The sequence below is a fragment of the Emydura macquarii genome, unplaced genomic scaffold, assembly GCF_026122565.2.
Source record: "Emydura macquarii macquarii isolate MOO-44397 ecotype Brisbane River unplaced genomic scaffold, CSIRO-AGI_Emac_v2 contig_2297, whole genome shotgun sequence".
Classification (NCBI taxonomy): domain Eukaryota; kingdom Metazoa; phylum Chordata; order Testudines; family Chelidae; genus Emydura; species Emydura macquarii.
This window is the reverse complement of record NW_027132434.1, coordinates 2198457-2215156: the sequence shown is the minus strand read 5'-3', so window position 1 is coordinate 2215156 and position 16700 is coordinate 2198457. Positions and strand designations below refer to the sequence as shown.

General features: G+C 40.3%; 1 protein-coding gene across 2 annotated transcripts in view; it reads left to right on the top strand.

Annotated features, from left to right (window-relative positions):
* Positions 1-16700, top strand: part of NT5E (5'-nucleotidase ecto) — a 55374-nt gene that overhangs the window by 23576 nt on the left and 15098 nt on the right. Inside the window, exons 3-6 of one of the 2 annotated variants that reach the window (XM_067560733.1) lie at positions 375-563; positions 11394-11591; positions 13386-13540; positions 15311-15419. In XM_067560733.1, coding sequence (XP_067416834.1) covers positions 375-563; positions 11394-11591; positions 13386-13540; positions 15311-15419 — 651 coding nt within the window. The remainder of the gene's footprint in view (positions 1-374; positions 564-11393; positions 11592-13385; positions 13541-15310; positions 15420-16700) is intronic. The other variant, XM_067560735.1, reaches the window with a different exon arrangement.

Below are 16700 nucleotides of genomic sequence, written 5' to 3'. Positions count from 1 at the left end.
GTACATAATTCAATTAATAAATGCTGGTAGACTGAGCACAAAATGTTATATAGTACTTGACAACACTAGGCCAGAGTAAGAGTCTGAATCAATTTCCAATAAAGTTAATTGAAAGTCTCCCATTTGCTTCATTCCGTGAATGAATATGGGACCACTAAAATTCAGAGATCCCTTAAGCATCACAACCTAGTAGCCCGTGTTTGATGGCAAAAATGGGCAATTAAACAATGAGAGAGGCCAGAGCTCCCCACAGTTTGTGGGGCTCTGGCCATGGTCCATCAGCTGTTTCAATAATCTGGTCTTGTGAAAACATAGATAAATATATTTTTAGATACCTCAAATATTAATAAAAATCTCCTTTCTCTCTTTTTAAGGAAAGGATATATACTTCGAAGATGAAATTGAAGCATTGCAGCCACATGTGGATAAACTTACCACACTGGGAGTGAATAAAATTATTGCACTAGGACACTCTGGTTTCACTGTGGATCAAAAGATTGCTCAAAAAGTGAGAGGAGTGGATGTTGTAATTGGAGGACATACAAACACATTTCTTTATACAGGTATTTGATCCTCTCAGTAGAATGTTCCTTTTATTGTAAAACCAAAACTGATGATTAATTGAAAGAAAATTCTTATTGAACTAAGATGACTTTGTAAAATGGTAATTTACTTGTAACTAAGTACTCTGGCCAGATCCTCAACTGGTGAATATCAGCAGTTTCAGGGAGCTACCTTGATTTAGAGAAGCTGAGGATCTGGCTGTGACACACTGCACCCCATGTACACTGTTATGGTGTGATTGTGTATCATTCATGTTCACCCTTATAGTGTAACTGTGTATTGTTTAATGCAAAATATGTCATGTGTAATGCACGAAGGAGTCTTTCTCCAAGAATCAGGCAGCACAGACAATACTGAAAAGGTTTATTCACGATTCCAGGAATTCTGATTAAATCAGCTTCAACTTCATGGTGTTACAGTGGTCAATTATATACTCTTTCTTATCAATTACATAGTACATTTAAATTCTTTATTTATTCACTTACAAATACAGACATTGTCCCATCCGGAGAGAACAACAGTGATAATGGTTGTTATATACATGCAGAGACATTTTAACTACTCTACTTACATCAAGGATCCTAGGGCTACACTTGGGGTGGGGGTAGGGTGGAGGAAGATGGGGGATCCTTACAGATAGGAGGAAGACAGACAGAATTTCTGAAATAAAATGTGTTGTTCTCATTGGAATTAGAATCACTAAGAGGACATCTGGCTTCCTGAGCCATCGGATGTTTACACTAGGCATTATCCTTGACGCTCAGGTATGCTCGTTAGCCATTTAAATGAGTTTCGACCTACAACTTGTTAGCTGAAAACAGCCTCAAGCCTTACACATGTAAGGTGTTCTTGGAATGCTCATGACAAGCTGAACATTATTGTTTATAGTAGTATGTTTCTTGCAATGTCATATGTAAGGTTATGAAACTCTGCTATGTAATAATCCCAAATATATGTCTGACATGGCTTGAGGCAAATCAAGGCAAACAATAAAAGCAGAGAGGTAGTTCACGCCTGACTAAGGCATGCACAAAACAACCCAGCTCTTCCAGGAACAATGAACTAGCCTAACCATCTGATAAGGTGATGCTCATTGACTCAGGATATGGAGGAGATCATGCAGGAATACTGTTGGTCACCTGACACTGAAGGAGGGTGGTGAGGCCTCAGAGGGGGATGCAGAGACATTTGAAAAGGGGGGACATTTTGGCCTCTCTCTCTCTTGCAATCCAGCTACAGACAACATCAAGTGACCACAGGGGAGAGCCAGGTTGGAAGCCAACCAACCAGCCTAAGACCCATCTAAGATTGTAAGGCTAAGCTTAGTTTAGAATGTGATTTGCCTTTTGTTTACTTTTGATTAAATCTGACCTGCCTTCCTCTGGTTTATAATCACTTAAAATCTTTCTGTATTTAATAAACTTATTTGTTTTATCTAAAGCAGTGCATGTGGTTTGGGTGTGTAGAGACTTCATTTAAAGTGACAGAGCTGGTCCATATCAATTTCTTTGATAAACTGACGAACATATGAGCTTGCAGAGTCTAGTGGGCAGCACTGAACTCTCTAAAATGGCAAATTCCTAGGATTGCATCTGGGATTGGGGGTGTTTGATGGGATCATTCTATTGCATAATCCCATTAGTGGCTGGCCAGATGCACTCACTCACTGAAGCCAGGTAAGAGCCGCTGGCTTGCAGGAGGCTGTGCGTGGGCTGACCCAAGAGTGGGTTGTTCACACAGTGGATCAAGTGCTAGTCAGGCTCTAGGAGTGAGGGATTGGGGTGACACAGCTATACACCAGTCCAGATTGCAGAGAAGAATGTCACACTGGCACCCTGTATAATTAAAATTAATCAACTATATGTAGCACATATATCTTATTGTGACTAAACCACATGAAATTTAGTTCTTTTGCAGTCCTTACTGTAAGCAAGACATATGAGACTGGGACTCTGACACCAGCAATCCATTTCAAGTTATTTTATGCCATTTGTGAGTTAGAAGTGTCCTAACTCATTGAATAATTCAGGATGACCTGTGCACTCACACCAATGCAAGTAGTAATATTGCTAAATTATTGACCAGCTTGTTTAATAGTAGTCCCACATGACATTCTCATAAGAAAACTAAGGAAATGTGGTCTATGTGAAATTACTATAGGATGGGTGCATAACTAGTTGAAAGACCATACTCAGAGTAGTTATCAATGGTTTACTGTCAAACTGTGAGGACATACCTAGTGGGGTCATGTACGAGTCAGTTTTGGGTCCGGTACTTTTTACCTTTTCAGTAATGACTTGGATAATAGACTGGAAAGTATGCTTATAAAATTTGAGAAGACCCCCATGTGGGAGGAGTTGCAAGCACTTTGGAGGATAGGATGAGAATTCAAAACAACCTTCTCAAATTGGAGAACTGGTCTGAAATCAACAGTATGAAATTCAATAAAGACAAATGCAAAGTACTTCATTTAGGAAGGAAAAATCAAATGTATGACTACAAAATAAAGAGGCTAGGGGGTAGTACTGCAGAAAAGGATCAAGGGGTTATAGTGGATCATAAAGTGAATGAGTCAACAATGTTATGCAGGTAACAAAAAGGCTAATATAATTCTGGGATGTATTAACAGGAGTGTCATATGTCACATGCGGGAGGTAATTGTCTTGTTCTACTTGGCACTGGTGAGGCCTCAGCTGAAGTACTTTGTCCAGTTCTGGGCACCACACTTAAGAAATAAGTGGACAAATTAGAGAGAGTCCAGAGGAGAGCAACAAAAATGGTAAAAGATTTAGAAAACCTGACCTATGATGAAAGGTTTAAAAAAAAAACTGGCCATATTTAGTCTTGAGAAAAGAAGATTGAGAGGGGAGCTGATAGCAGTCTTCAAATATGTTAAGGGCTGTTATAAAGAGGACAGTTATCAATTGTTCTCCATGTCCACAGATGGTAGGTTTAAAAGTAATTGGTTTAACGTGCAGCAAGGGAGATTTAGGTTAGCTATTGGTTTTCCTATAAGAATATTTAGGTATTGGAATACGCTTCCAAGGCAGGCTGTGCAACCCCCTTAATTGGAGGTTTTTAAGAACAGATTAGACAAACCTGTCAGGGATGGTCTAAACTCTAGTTATACTTGGTTCTACCTCACTGTAGGGTGCTGGAGTAGATGACATCTCATCAGGTCCTTTCCAGCCTTACATTTCTATGGTTCTAACATGTATTTTACAAGTTTACTGAATAAGGGAGTAAATAAATAAAATGTTATCATTTTACCTTGTATATGATTCATGCATTAAAGAAGTCAGTGAGACAAAATAATATAAAACAAGGTATATTACGTGATTGTTTTTCAAAATATCCTGTGGCTGATTGTTACCTTGTAGAACCTATTTCTGTATTTATAGGTTTTCAAAACAGGGTAAAACTTAACTTAGTTTGTAATGCTCGGTGGCCTAGTGACAGCATTATTTAGTGCCTGAGGGCAAACATTTATTTTTAAAAAGAATCCCACTGAAAGTTTTAAGATGAAGAAAATAAAATCCTAAATATTTCATAAAAACACACTTGGAAGTGTTTTGAAACATGGATCTGTGTTGGGGCAGATCTTGAATATATGCCCAAAGGGACAGAATTATAGAAAATTATGTTGTTGCCTACCCGGTTGCTGCCAAGCATCATGCTAGCATGAATGTTGTCCATGCTGTAATAGAAAATTAAAAATGCTCAGATAGTCTTTCTATGCTTAAAAAAGTTTTGCCTTGAACATTGTTCCAGATTGTAGCTTTTATCTATGAAGTTCTAAAAAGTTTATATAAATTATACATGCACGCAAACTGTATGTGTGAAAATACATGGCGCTGTGGTATGGTGCAAAGGTTTATCAGCGTGAGTTTAGGATGGGCATGCTGTTTGTTAGTGAGTGGTAACTCCACAAATGAGTTATGCAGATCATCCCAAATGAGTGCCCGTAGAACCTTCATATCACACCATCATATTTTGTATCTGCCATATGCTTTAAGGACATTTTTTTTTTAAATGCTACTAGGATCTTTTTTCTTTCATTCTTCTGCTTGCAAAGTTACCATGAGGCCAACTGTGGAGAACTCAGAAGCAGTAAATAACAAAAACCACCTAAAATTTATTTTAAATACCTTTTTATATGAAAATGTTACAACTTTAAAATCATAACATCATAGGACTTTTCGGGCTAGAAACAAGTGCATGGTTCCATTGGAAATGGAGAAAATGCCCCTTGCAGTAATCTAAACTTCCATTTCTAGTCTTGCAGGACTATGTGATATCAGACTTTTAAAGGAATGATATTGTACATAGAAAAGCATGTAGTAGATTGCATAACTATGGATCCCCTTTCAAACAAATAGTGCAAAACAATAGGTAATATATTTATCCATGCATTTTGAAGGACATTGTATGTAAAAACCCTGTGCACCCATCATGGAGAAAGGATTTTCAGCAGCAGGTTACATGGCTTAGGAGCAAGCTAGATAGAAGAGGTAAGGATCATAGATGTTTGGCTATAGACTGCAGTACTACTCGGTGTGTGTGAAAAGGCTTGGGTAGTATAGATCAGCTGTCAGTACCATTTGGTGAACATGTGTCGCTTCAGAGTATAGTATGACTCTTCTCTGATGTTTCATTGTTTGAGCACAGTGCTGGGAGCTAGAACCTCCTGAGTTTTAATCTCACCTCTGTGTAACTTAGGGCAAGTCACAGACTCTCTGTTTCCCACTCTGAGAATACTGCTGCTTAGCTCTCTAAGCTAGTCACATTTTTCACAAATTTCAAACAAAAGAGAAATTTTAATGAAAAATCGTAGGAAAAAAATTGACATAATATTTGAAATTCTTCTTAGAGCGCTTGCTCATGTTGATTCCAAGTAGGTGTAAGCGCCGTATGCACAGTCATCAGAAAGATTTTCCTGTTGTAGTACCTGTCGGGTCGAGCCAAGCACCCCCTGGAGTCGCGCTACCATGGCGCCGTAAATAGGGCCCTGCCGACCCACTGCCTCTTTAGTTCCTTCTTGCTGTTCGTGATGGTCGTTGGAGCTTCTCTTTTTCTTGCTTCGGCAAGTGATCCTCTTGCAGTTCGTTTTTAAACCAACTTGTAAGTAGTTAAAACAGTTTAGTTCAAGTAATATAGTTAGAGTAGTTAGTTGCTAAGTTTAATTTAGGACCCCCCCCCATTTCTTTTTCTTATCCCTCTCTGGGCATACCCCAATCCCATGGATTTAAGCCATCTGGGTCTTACCATAAATCTATGCCCAGAAGTGACCCACACGACTCCTGTCTAAAATGCCTTGGAGAGTCGCATCAGACTGAAAGGTGCAAGATCTGCAGGGACTTTAAACCCAGGACAAAGAAGGAAAGGAGAGTGAGACTGAAGCACTTCCTCATGGAGGCAGCTGTCCGGCCCCCAACCGACAGGTCCATTGGATCCCAGCTCCTCAATGCAAAGCACACCGCCATCAGTGAGGGGGCCATTGATACTGAGGAAGTCCATGGCACCCAGGAACTCTGGACATCGCTCCCCTCACGCACCGAAGTTGTCCTGGCACTGCTCCCACTCACTGGTGCCTTGCAAGAGGCACAAGAAGACTGACAGGGGCACCCCCCCACAATGAGATCCAAAGATGCTAATGGTGCGTGTGCTGTACAGGGACCCAAGGCCCCGATCCCACCAGAGGTGGCACCGCCAACTCCAAGCCCATGGAGGGGCATGTTGAGTCTGGCACCCCTGGACTCCCCAACAATGGACAGCCAGGCGGGGGACCTAGACCTCCTGTTCACTCCAGGCACCTTTGAGGCAGTAGAGAGCTGATTGCCATGATGGCAGAGCAGTCTCCTGCTAGGTCGGACATGGTTGTGAGACCTTCAGCACGGCAAAAGGGCATGGTGCTTCCTAGAGGCAAATCTCAGCCATGATTTAGCACCACTCTCGATTGCCAACAAACTGCTTCCCGGCACTGTTGTGGTCCCCATGTTCTGACTCGAGGTCCTCCCGACTCAGAAGCAGAGTCATATGCTTCCCACTGCAGCAAGCACCGGTCGAGGAAAAGCCAGCATGGTCAGGACCCCAGACAGGTCCCCCTCATGGGACCATAGCAGACCCAATGGCAGCTCCCATCAATGGCCTTTCTGGAAACCCTGGGCTGATCACCTGGCCCAGGAGTCCTTTATCAGGGAACCTCAAACCTCTGCCTCAGAGAGGCGCTACTCCAGGAAGACACGAGACACTGAAGCCGGCACTGAGATTGGCAGTGAGCACGGGTGCACTCTCGGCACCGAACATGGCACCACCACTGGCACCAGGGCTGGCACCAAAAAGTAGACGCGGGCCATCTCTGTCTCGACAGGTGGTGATGCCCTTGCCCAAAGAGATCCTGAAGGGCAGGAAGATCAAACCCTGTCAAGGACATACTCGTCTTCATCACCAGATGAGGCAGTGGCAGAGACGTCTGCGGGCTCTTCACCCACGGATAACAGGGCACATCAGGAACTACTGTGCAGGGTTGCGCAAAATATGGGGCTCCAGATGGAGGAAGTCAAGGAGTCAATGGACCCCATGGTTGACATTTCAATGCCCAAAGGTTTCTCAAGAATGGTGCTGCCCCTAATCAAGACTATTCAGTCAACCACGAAGACTGTGGCAGATGCCATTTTCTGTTCCCCCTGCAGCCAAGGAGATAGAGAGAAAGTACTTTGCCCCATCTCAGGGCCATGAATACTTATTCACACATCTGCAGCCAGGTTCCTTGGTGGTGTTGGCTGTGAATGAGAAGGAGAGACAGGGTCAGCAAGACCTCTAATAAGTTGGACCTCTTTGGTAGAAAGGTCTATTCTGTCAGAGGGCTCCAGCTTCGAATCGCTAACCAACAAGTGATTCTCAGTCATTACAACTTCAACACCTGGGACTCCATGTTGAAGTTTAAGGACCTGATCCCAGCCGATTCCTGACCGGACTTTGAGGTGGTAGTTCAGGAGAGCAAAATGGTGGCAAAAACCACGCTCCAAGCTGCTGCCCTGGATGTGGCTGATTCAGCAGCAAGGACAGTGTCCTCCACTATTGCCATCAGAAGAAGCTCATGGCTACAGGTGTTGGGCTTCCCCCCAGAGGTCCAACAGACTGTCCAAGACTTGCCCTTTGAAGGCTCTTGACTATTCTTGGAGCAAATGGACTCCAAACTCCACAGCCTCAAGGACTCCAGGGTGACTCTAAAGTCATTGGGCTTACACACTCCTGCCCCGCAGTGGAAACACTTCAAGGCCCAACTGCCCTCACGTTTTTACCCTCCCCTCCCCCACAGTTCAGACAGGACAACTGTAGGAGGAGGGGCTGAAACAATAGAAAAGCCCTCCAGTTCTCCAACCAAGGCCAGAACTCAACGAGATAGCCCCCTGGTGCAAAAAATCATTTTGAGGGTGCTCCCGAGGGCGACTTACCAGTCCAGCTTCCGAATCCTTACCCCTGGTTTTTTGAACCGTCTGTCCCAATTCTATCATTCATGGACCCAGATAACCTCAGACAGATGGGTGCTGCGCACAGTAGAACTAGTATATTCTATCCAATTCTGTTCCCCCCACCCACCCTCCATTTCTGTCCCTCTTCAGGGACCCCTTTCACAGTAACTTCTTATACAAGAGGTGCAGATGCTCCTAGGGGCAGTGGAAATGGAGGAGGTGCCTCGAGAACTATGGGGAAGGAAGTTCTACTCCCATTTATTTGAATCTTGAAGGCCAAAGGTAGTCTTAGACCTATTCTTGACCTGTGAAATCTCAGCAAGTCCATAAGGAAGTCAAAATTTCACGTGGTCTCCTTGGCTACCATCAGTCCATCTGGATCCGGGAGACTGGTACGCCGCCCTTGACCTACAGGATGTGTACTTCCACTTATCAATAATCCCTCATCACAGGTGGTTCATGAGGTTCATAACATTATCACTTCACAGCCCTTTGGGTTCTCAGCAGCACCCAAGGTATTCACAAAGGCCATGGTGGTGGTCGACGTGTTCCTCAGACAACAACAGATTCAGGTATTCCCATACCTGAACAACAACTTAGTCAGAGATTGCTCCACAGACCAGGTAGAGACACAGGTATCTAGGATTCGGGCAACATTCAGGGAGTTGGGACTGAATGTCTCCAAGTCAACTCCAAGAGGATAGAGTTTATAGGAGCCACTTTGGACTCGATCCAGGAGAGGGCATTCCTGCCAGAGTCCTGTTTTTGCAATTTGTGCTCCATCATAGACAACCGCTGATGCTTCCCTACGACAACGCCGTAAAATTGTCTAAAGCTGCTCGGCCCTATGGCCTCATGCACCCATTTGGTGCAATATACTAGGCTTTGACTCAGACCTCTCCAGGCTTGGTTGGCGACAGTGTATCACCCGAACTCCTCCTGTTTCCTGTCAGCAGCCTATAACATTTCCACAAAATTGTCACGTAGAGTATGATTTGACATGGCCCTTCCTTTTTACATGCACTCATTCTCTCTCTTTCCCTGTTCCTTCCAATTCTGATTTCCCTTCCCTATCCCACTGTTCTAGGGTCTCCATTCGCTATTTCTCCTCATCTCACTGTTATATTCACACACACGCTTTTATTTTATGATCTATTGAAAATAAGTAGAACCAGCATTCCTTATTAATAAAAATAACATATATATGAATAAAAGTGAGTGGCTTGTTTTTAAAGTGATCAAAAACAGTTGTAAGTCTCTGCCCAACTTAATGTTGCCAGAACAGACATGGAAAACATAACAGGAAATGTTCTGTGAGTTACAGTAAAAAACTGCCCACACACTTCATTTCATCCAGCCATCACTGTGTAACCTGGGACTTTCTTAACTGTGTGTGTAGAAAGATGGTAACACACTGTCCCTTTCATTATCTTCCATCCCTGCTTGCTTCCTTCTCCTCACACTGCAGTTCCCTCTCCCTCTCTTCTACTGCAGTTTCTCTTCTCCAGCAGCCTCTGTTTCCTTTTATTACTCTAGTTGTTTAGAAAGAATCACACCCTAAAGTTATGAATTAAGACATAGGAACAGGATAATCTTCCAACCCTTGTAAGCACCACTTGAATAACTTTCAATGCTGAAACTACTTTCACAATCTATTTCATTGGTCTTGCTGTTCACACATGAAGGCAAGAAATTCTCCTGACTTGGATACCAAATAAATACTTGTGCACTTCCAGGATATCTAGATTATCTAGACGGATACTAATTCAGAAATACTTCAAATTTTTCTGTTAATGTGGAAGAAATGGACAACCTAACATGACATCTGAGAGCTACCCACACCAAATCCATGCAGATGCAACCATCTGTTCAGAAAAAAAAAAACACTTTGGCAGAGTCAAAGATTCTGGAAGTGCATTACTTTGGCTGACTATCTACAAATGTGCACTTGATTATCCTAGCAACATTATAAATACATCTGGGAACTGTTCCAGGAGCTCTGTTTGTCCTGCCAACGTTCACAAAGAAGTGAACAACCTAAAATGACCTCTGAGAGCTACCTATGTGAGATCCTTACAGATACATCCATCTGTTCAGCCAAAAAAAAATTTACTTTGGCAGAATCAAAGATTCTGCTTTGATTCAGGAAGTGCATACTTTGGCAGACTTAAAAAAAAATCCATCACATACTCTATGCAACTACAGCATGTGGTGGCAAATGCCTACACATTTGTCAGAAGATAGCTAGCTCTGGAACCCAAATACAGTTTTAGTTTTTCCAGTGTATCCACAAGTTACATAGTGACTGGAATGCATTCAGTAGTGTGGTGATTTGGTAGTGTCTTCAGACAAAAGTTTAGTTAAAAGGAGTTTAAAAAAGTTAGGAAGTGTTACTGTTTCTTACGTTATCCCCTGTAAGCATATATTTATAATGAAATAGAATCTAAGGCTTTATCAACACTACAGAATTAGTTGACTCAGATTACACTGATGATCATAAACTACTATAATTGCATCACTTGTGCATGTTCACATAACGCTTCTTCTGTTGGCGGAGCACGTCCACAGTTGGTGCTCTAGCATCGACAGTGAGAGCAGTGCCCTGGGGGTAGATATCCTATGCTACTTGCCACCTTCTGCAGCTGGGAGTTGTGAAAAGGTGGAGTGGATCTCTGTGTACCATGGGTGCAGGCTCAACATCCCATAATGCAGTTTTTTCCTGTCCCATCTTTCCATGGGCTTCTGACTGCATTTTGTGCCATTTTTTCAATCGTCCCTGTTTACTGTGTGCCCACCATCTCTGCCTGAAAGGATGGATCCTGCACTGCTCTCTACTGTTGCGGTTATTGTTGTGAACACATTGTGGCTGATCAGACAGCATATCATGAGCTCCCAATCTGACCAGGAATTTGAGGTGGAATCAAGGAATCATTTGGTAGCATAGTAATTTGGCTTAGAAGAGTCACCTCCTTAAGTTTGTTTTTTTGGGCTTTGTGGTACAAGAAAAATGTCATCTGAGAAGCCAAGTTATTATTAAAGCAATATGCAAAAACGCAACCCATTTATAAATGATGGAAAAATCATTGGTTTTTTTAGTTTTAATTCTCAGTTCCTTGCTATGAGTTAGAGATCTTATACCAAAATAAGAGGTTAAAATCAGCTCGACTTTTTCACTTCTAAAAGGAGAAAATACATCCTTGCACTCACGTCCTGAAGAACCTTATTTTATTTCCAAATTATTACTTAATATATATTAAATATTCCATATATTATTTTAAGAAAGAAAAACATATTTGAAATTCCATACTTATAATTTTCTGAAGATAAAATATTTGGGTGGTTATTTTGTTTCAGGCCCCCCACCTTCCAATGAAGTGCCAGCTGGCAACTATCCATTCCTGGTGAAGTCAGATGATAATAGGCTGGTGCCAGTCGTACAAGCCTATGCTTTTGGAAAATATCTTGGGTATTTAAATGTAACATTTGATGATCAAGGAAATGTAATTAGAACATCTGGAAACCCTATTCTACTAAATAGTAGTATTCCTGAAGGTATGTGAAACAGAAATTTGAGTTTTTGTAGGTCACCTAGCTATACTTTTGGCTTTATTACTGTTTTAAAAAGTAAAGTATAATGTGTTTCAGGAGAATTTAGCATTCCTCTTGATTTGGTCATCTTTGGCATCAAGTTGTGGCTATGTTACAGTGCTATAAGCTGCTTTCTTCACTGACTCCTCTCAGCAATCAAATAAATTTCCAGTTTACCCAATTCAGTTTATTTTTTGTCTATGTAAAATCACTAATAGCTTCGTCACAGACTTTCAGGTGATATATTTCCCTGACATTTAGCATTTTATGCTACTCTATACTTATTTATTGTTAATATTGCTTAAATGGGCTTGAAGAGTAAACAAACATCTTATCCCATAAGGATGGTTCCTTCAGAACGGAGTATGGGGCAGGATGGGGAACTCTGGACTCTTTGTATTTCTACTATACTTGGTTTGTGGACAAACAAAGGGCTTTGATCTCTGAGATTGTCAAGTCAGCACTTTTCTTAAGGATTTCAATTCACTCTAATTGTAAAAACAACCAAGCAGTTTTACATAAGTTGCTTATAACCTTTTTAATACATTCAGGGAAAGCACATCAATGTGCAAACATAATATACAAAAAACACACGTTTTTCATCAAACATTTTTAAGATTGTGATGAAAATCCTTCCATTGTTTTGCAAATACATATCTCATACTTCCAAGCCATCCACCCCATTTGTTTCATTCACTGGTTGCTTACTGTCTGATACACAGATTGAAAGTCCTTTGGGTGTGTATTCTTTCTTGCTTGTCTGTTCATTGTCTACCGTCTCGGGGCCCTGATCCTGGATTGGGTCTCGTAGGCACTACCAGCATATAAATAAAAGAATAGGCCATTTCAAAATTCACAAGGTGTTTCAGCTTTGCCAGTCACATGATTTTCACAAGATTAATTAATTTAATTAAACCCAGGTCTTGAACATTATAGCAACTCTCCAACATCAGTGAATGTTATAATTCAGACTACTAGATATTATACATGGTGAAATATGGTGAAGTATGCTTAATGCTTATCTGTTGCTTGCAAATTGATCTTACAACATGGCAAATGATGTACGCAATACAAACTCATCAGAGAATTGTATGTTGGTTGTATCCAAGTTATATTTGGTTTCTGAAAATAAACCATCAATTTGCTACTAGTAGGACAGGTATGCATATCAAAATTAATTCCTAGTTGAGTAATCCTATATGGTTATTTGGGTGGTTATTTGTAGGATTGTTCAGGTTAGTATTGAAATATGTAAATAGTATTTTAAACAAATTTCTAAGGTAGTGCTGCTATAAGTAGGAGTAATTGGGATGATATTAAGTAAGAGGAAAATTTAGTTTGAACGTTTAAAAATAAAACTTGTTGCATAGTCCAACAGAGGCTATCAGTCTCCCAGAGGATATGGTAGAAATTCCATTGTTTGGCAGTTTAAAACAAAACGGAACAAAAGTACTCGTAAATGTACTACTGGGAATAATCCTTCAGTGGGAGGGGATCACTTCACTCACTTAATTGTATTTTCCTCTGTTTCTAGGTTTTCTGATTCTAGAGAATATTAAAATCTTGCAACAAGCAGGATCCACTGTAATTTCACTCATAATTGGATTTCAAGTAAAGTTATTTAGATATTGTTCAATGAGATTTGAAGCAAGGAAAGGTTAATGTGCTAAGGATCAAATTTGCCATAACATTTGTATAAGCATAGGGATCTAATGAATGGAAGACTTGTTTTAACTTCATTCTATGCTTCTATTTTAGATAAAGTCGTGAGAGCAGAAGTGGACAAGTGGAAGATACAGCTAAATAATTATTCTGCCCACGAGATAGGAAAAACTCTCGTTTACCTAAATGGTACAAGTCAGGCATGCCGTTTCCAAGAATGCAACTTGGGAAATTTGATTTGTGATGCCATGGTAAAAAAAATACAGACTATAATTTAATATGAATCAATAATCTGAGGTCTTTGTTACAGTTCAATATTACAGGACTCTAGAGAATTCTGTCTATTTTAGTGTTTTGTGTTGCTGCCCATTACTGTAGTATATGAATGCCTTTCATGTTAAAGACTGGTAATAGTGAGGACCCTAGCAGCGTTCATAGAATTCTGTGGCAGCAGTTTACTCCTTTTGTAAATGTTTGACATAGAAGATCTACCAGTTCCTAGGAAGCTGTCTTTTTGGGACTTGAGCCTGAGAGACTCAAAACTCCCACAATTCCCATTAAAGTCAATGAATAGATCTCCAGAACTCACTGCTATGCAACTTTCAGGATGAAACTCCTTTTGTGGAGCCAGGACTGTTTTCAATAGAGCAAAGAAGGGAACTGACAGATCAAAACCTGTTCATTGATCCTTGGCACCTGTTGCACTGGATACTGCAGACTTTCTGGGAATAGTCATTTGAATTTTTAAACAAATTTGTTTTGATTGTGTTAATGTCATTTACCTTCCACAGATATTCTAGCAAATACATTTATTGTGGAATGTTCTCTAGAATAGGAAATGTCTAGTGAATGGTGCACAATATTCACAGAAAGCCAGTTTCCAATTCATAAACAAGTTTTTATGCTGAAAATCTGCTGAGTATTAAGACTATCCAACCCCCATTCAATTCATTTTTAATTCACCTGGCTGTTGTTCATATCCAAAGAGATTTGAATTAGAGTAAGATTTTACAACACTCTCAAATGCCCCCACTAAAATCCCAGTACACAGTGTTCACTGCTTTCTCTTCTTTTCGGCCACTATTTTTGTAATTTACCAGATTAGTCTGGTGGTTGTTTATTCAAAAATCAGGCTGATAAGTTCTTTATTATTCAATAGCAGTCTTTTGATTCTCTTTGCTGTGTGTGTTTACCATTACTTTATTAGAGATAAATACAGGAGGATCTTGTGCAGCACCATTCTGACTTAAGTTAGAGTTTACTTTGGTCCACTGATCAACACATATATAGATTGCTCTTTACTTTTTGGAAAAATTTGTACTCCATTTGCTTTCCTCCAATCTTCTAGTTCTCTGCCTTCCCAGGATTTTCAAGACTGTTTCAAGTATTAAATGCCAGTGATACAGTAAGTTGCTCTGTCAGGTCCCTTAGTAAACCTTGAAGGCACATCATTAGATGAACTGATTTGTATGTGTGTAAATTTTTTAATTATTCCCCTTCACGCTTTTTTTATGAACAGCTATATTTGAGGTCTCCCTCATTTTCTAATTCTTCAGATGTGTAAGTTATTGCTCTGTATTTCAACATTTTCTGCAGAAAACTAATCACCCTTTACTTTTCCTTTATGACAATATCTATTAATCATCCCTTTCCTCATTTAGTTTTGGCTGGAGAGGGTGCAGTTTAGGTTTCTGCCTCCTATAATGTCACATTCTGGTTTTCAAAGAATTCCAGAAATCGCAGGGGTAAAGGACAGAGAGGAACTTATTTTTAAACTTGATTTGACTTGTTTGTAAAAATTATAAAACATAAAACTTTGGGTGCAGAATTTTTAAAAGTTTGGTCTTTAAAGATAGCAGTTTAATGGAACAATTTATTTTTTTTTGGTTTGCAGTTAACTGCTAGGGAGAAGTACAGCGCTGACACTCTGGGGAAAAAACTCCCAGAAACTCAATTTTGTAAAATTCCTGCATCTAGATTAAGCAAAGAGTGGTTAAAATTATTTTATGCTAATGTTACAGATTTACAATAATCTCAAACATCAAGATGAAAATACATGGAATCATGTTTCAATGTGCATCATAAATGGCGGTGGGATACGGTCACCCATTGATGAACACCACAATAATGGTATTTTGTTTGTTTAATGTTGCTTTTTACACTGTTAGCTGCCTGTGCTTTTACATATTCCGCTATTGTGTACTATACTAACTACAAAAGGACAGTTTTTCTGGGTTGAGGACCGTGGCCCTGATTCTGCCAGTGCTTATGCACATGTTTAATTTTTAGTTCATATCAGTAGTTTCACTGGAACCACTAACATGCGTAAAAGTTAAGCATGCTGTATGCATAACTGATTCTGAAACACAGTCGGAAATAACTAACATGTATATTTAAAGGCTTGAGGGTACACAGTACAGTCCCAGAAGTAACAAATTAATTGAGCAAGCCGCAATAGAATACTTGAATTTTAAGAATAATAAATATTCTTTCAGTAGAGCTTATCCATTTTAGTATTGTAGGCATTAACAGTCAAAATAGAGTTTCCACCAACAGATAATATAAAAATGTGAAATAGCCTTAGACACTTAGGCTGCATCTGCCACCGAGACTGTTCTCAACTTCGTCCGCTGTAAGTCTGGCACATTGGTGAGAGCACTAGCAGAGTTTGGTCCCTGATGTTTTTACCACTGTGGCTCATCATTCTGTTCAAAAGAAGTGAAGATGGGATTCAAGTGAAGAATCCCATCTCCACTTCTTGTTTTAAACTGTTCTGTGGGGTGGCTATGTCCATTAGAAACCTGTTGTGTTCTGCCACATGGGTAAGTTAATTCTGTATGCTCCTTGGTATCATTCTGGTGGCATAAATTCAGTTTAATACTATAAAATCTAAGAACAATTTGTTTTAATTTTGGATAACTCATTTGTTAGGACTGCTTCTAGCAATTATAAGCAACTGGATAAGATGCCTACATTTGTAAGAATTTCAGTTTTTCTTGATCCCAGATTGAGGGGTAGCAATTTTCTACTTATCATCTTTCGAATGGCAAGAGAGGTGATTAGCAACTTTCAAATAACCAAGCTCAGATTAGTGAGCCAACAAATAGCCTAGGAAGTGGCTTGGTATAAATCCTGAGATGCCACTGGCAAACAATTGAAGCAAGCACTCATTTACAATGTGATCCGTAGTTTGCAACTGGTGTCCACAGTCACATTGTGCGCTGTCTTTCATCTTGCAAAAGTGTAAAAAATGTCAGCATCTGCCATGCGGTGTTCTGAAATGGTTCAATGTAGACCACTGTTCCCAGGGTAGGTTTTTGGGGTGCGCAGTCAGGTGGTTGCTCAAAACATTAGTATTGTCCCAGAATTCTTTGCAGTGTGCCTCAGCATTGAATGAAGATGCTTTACGAG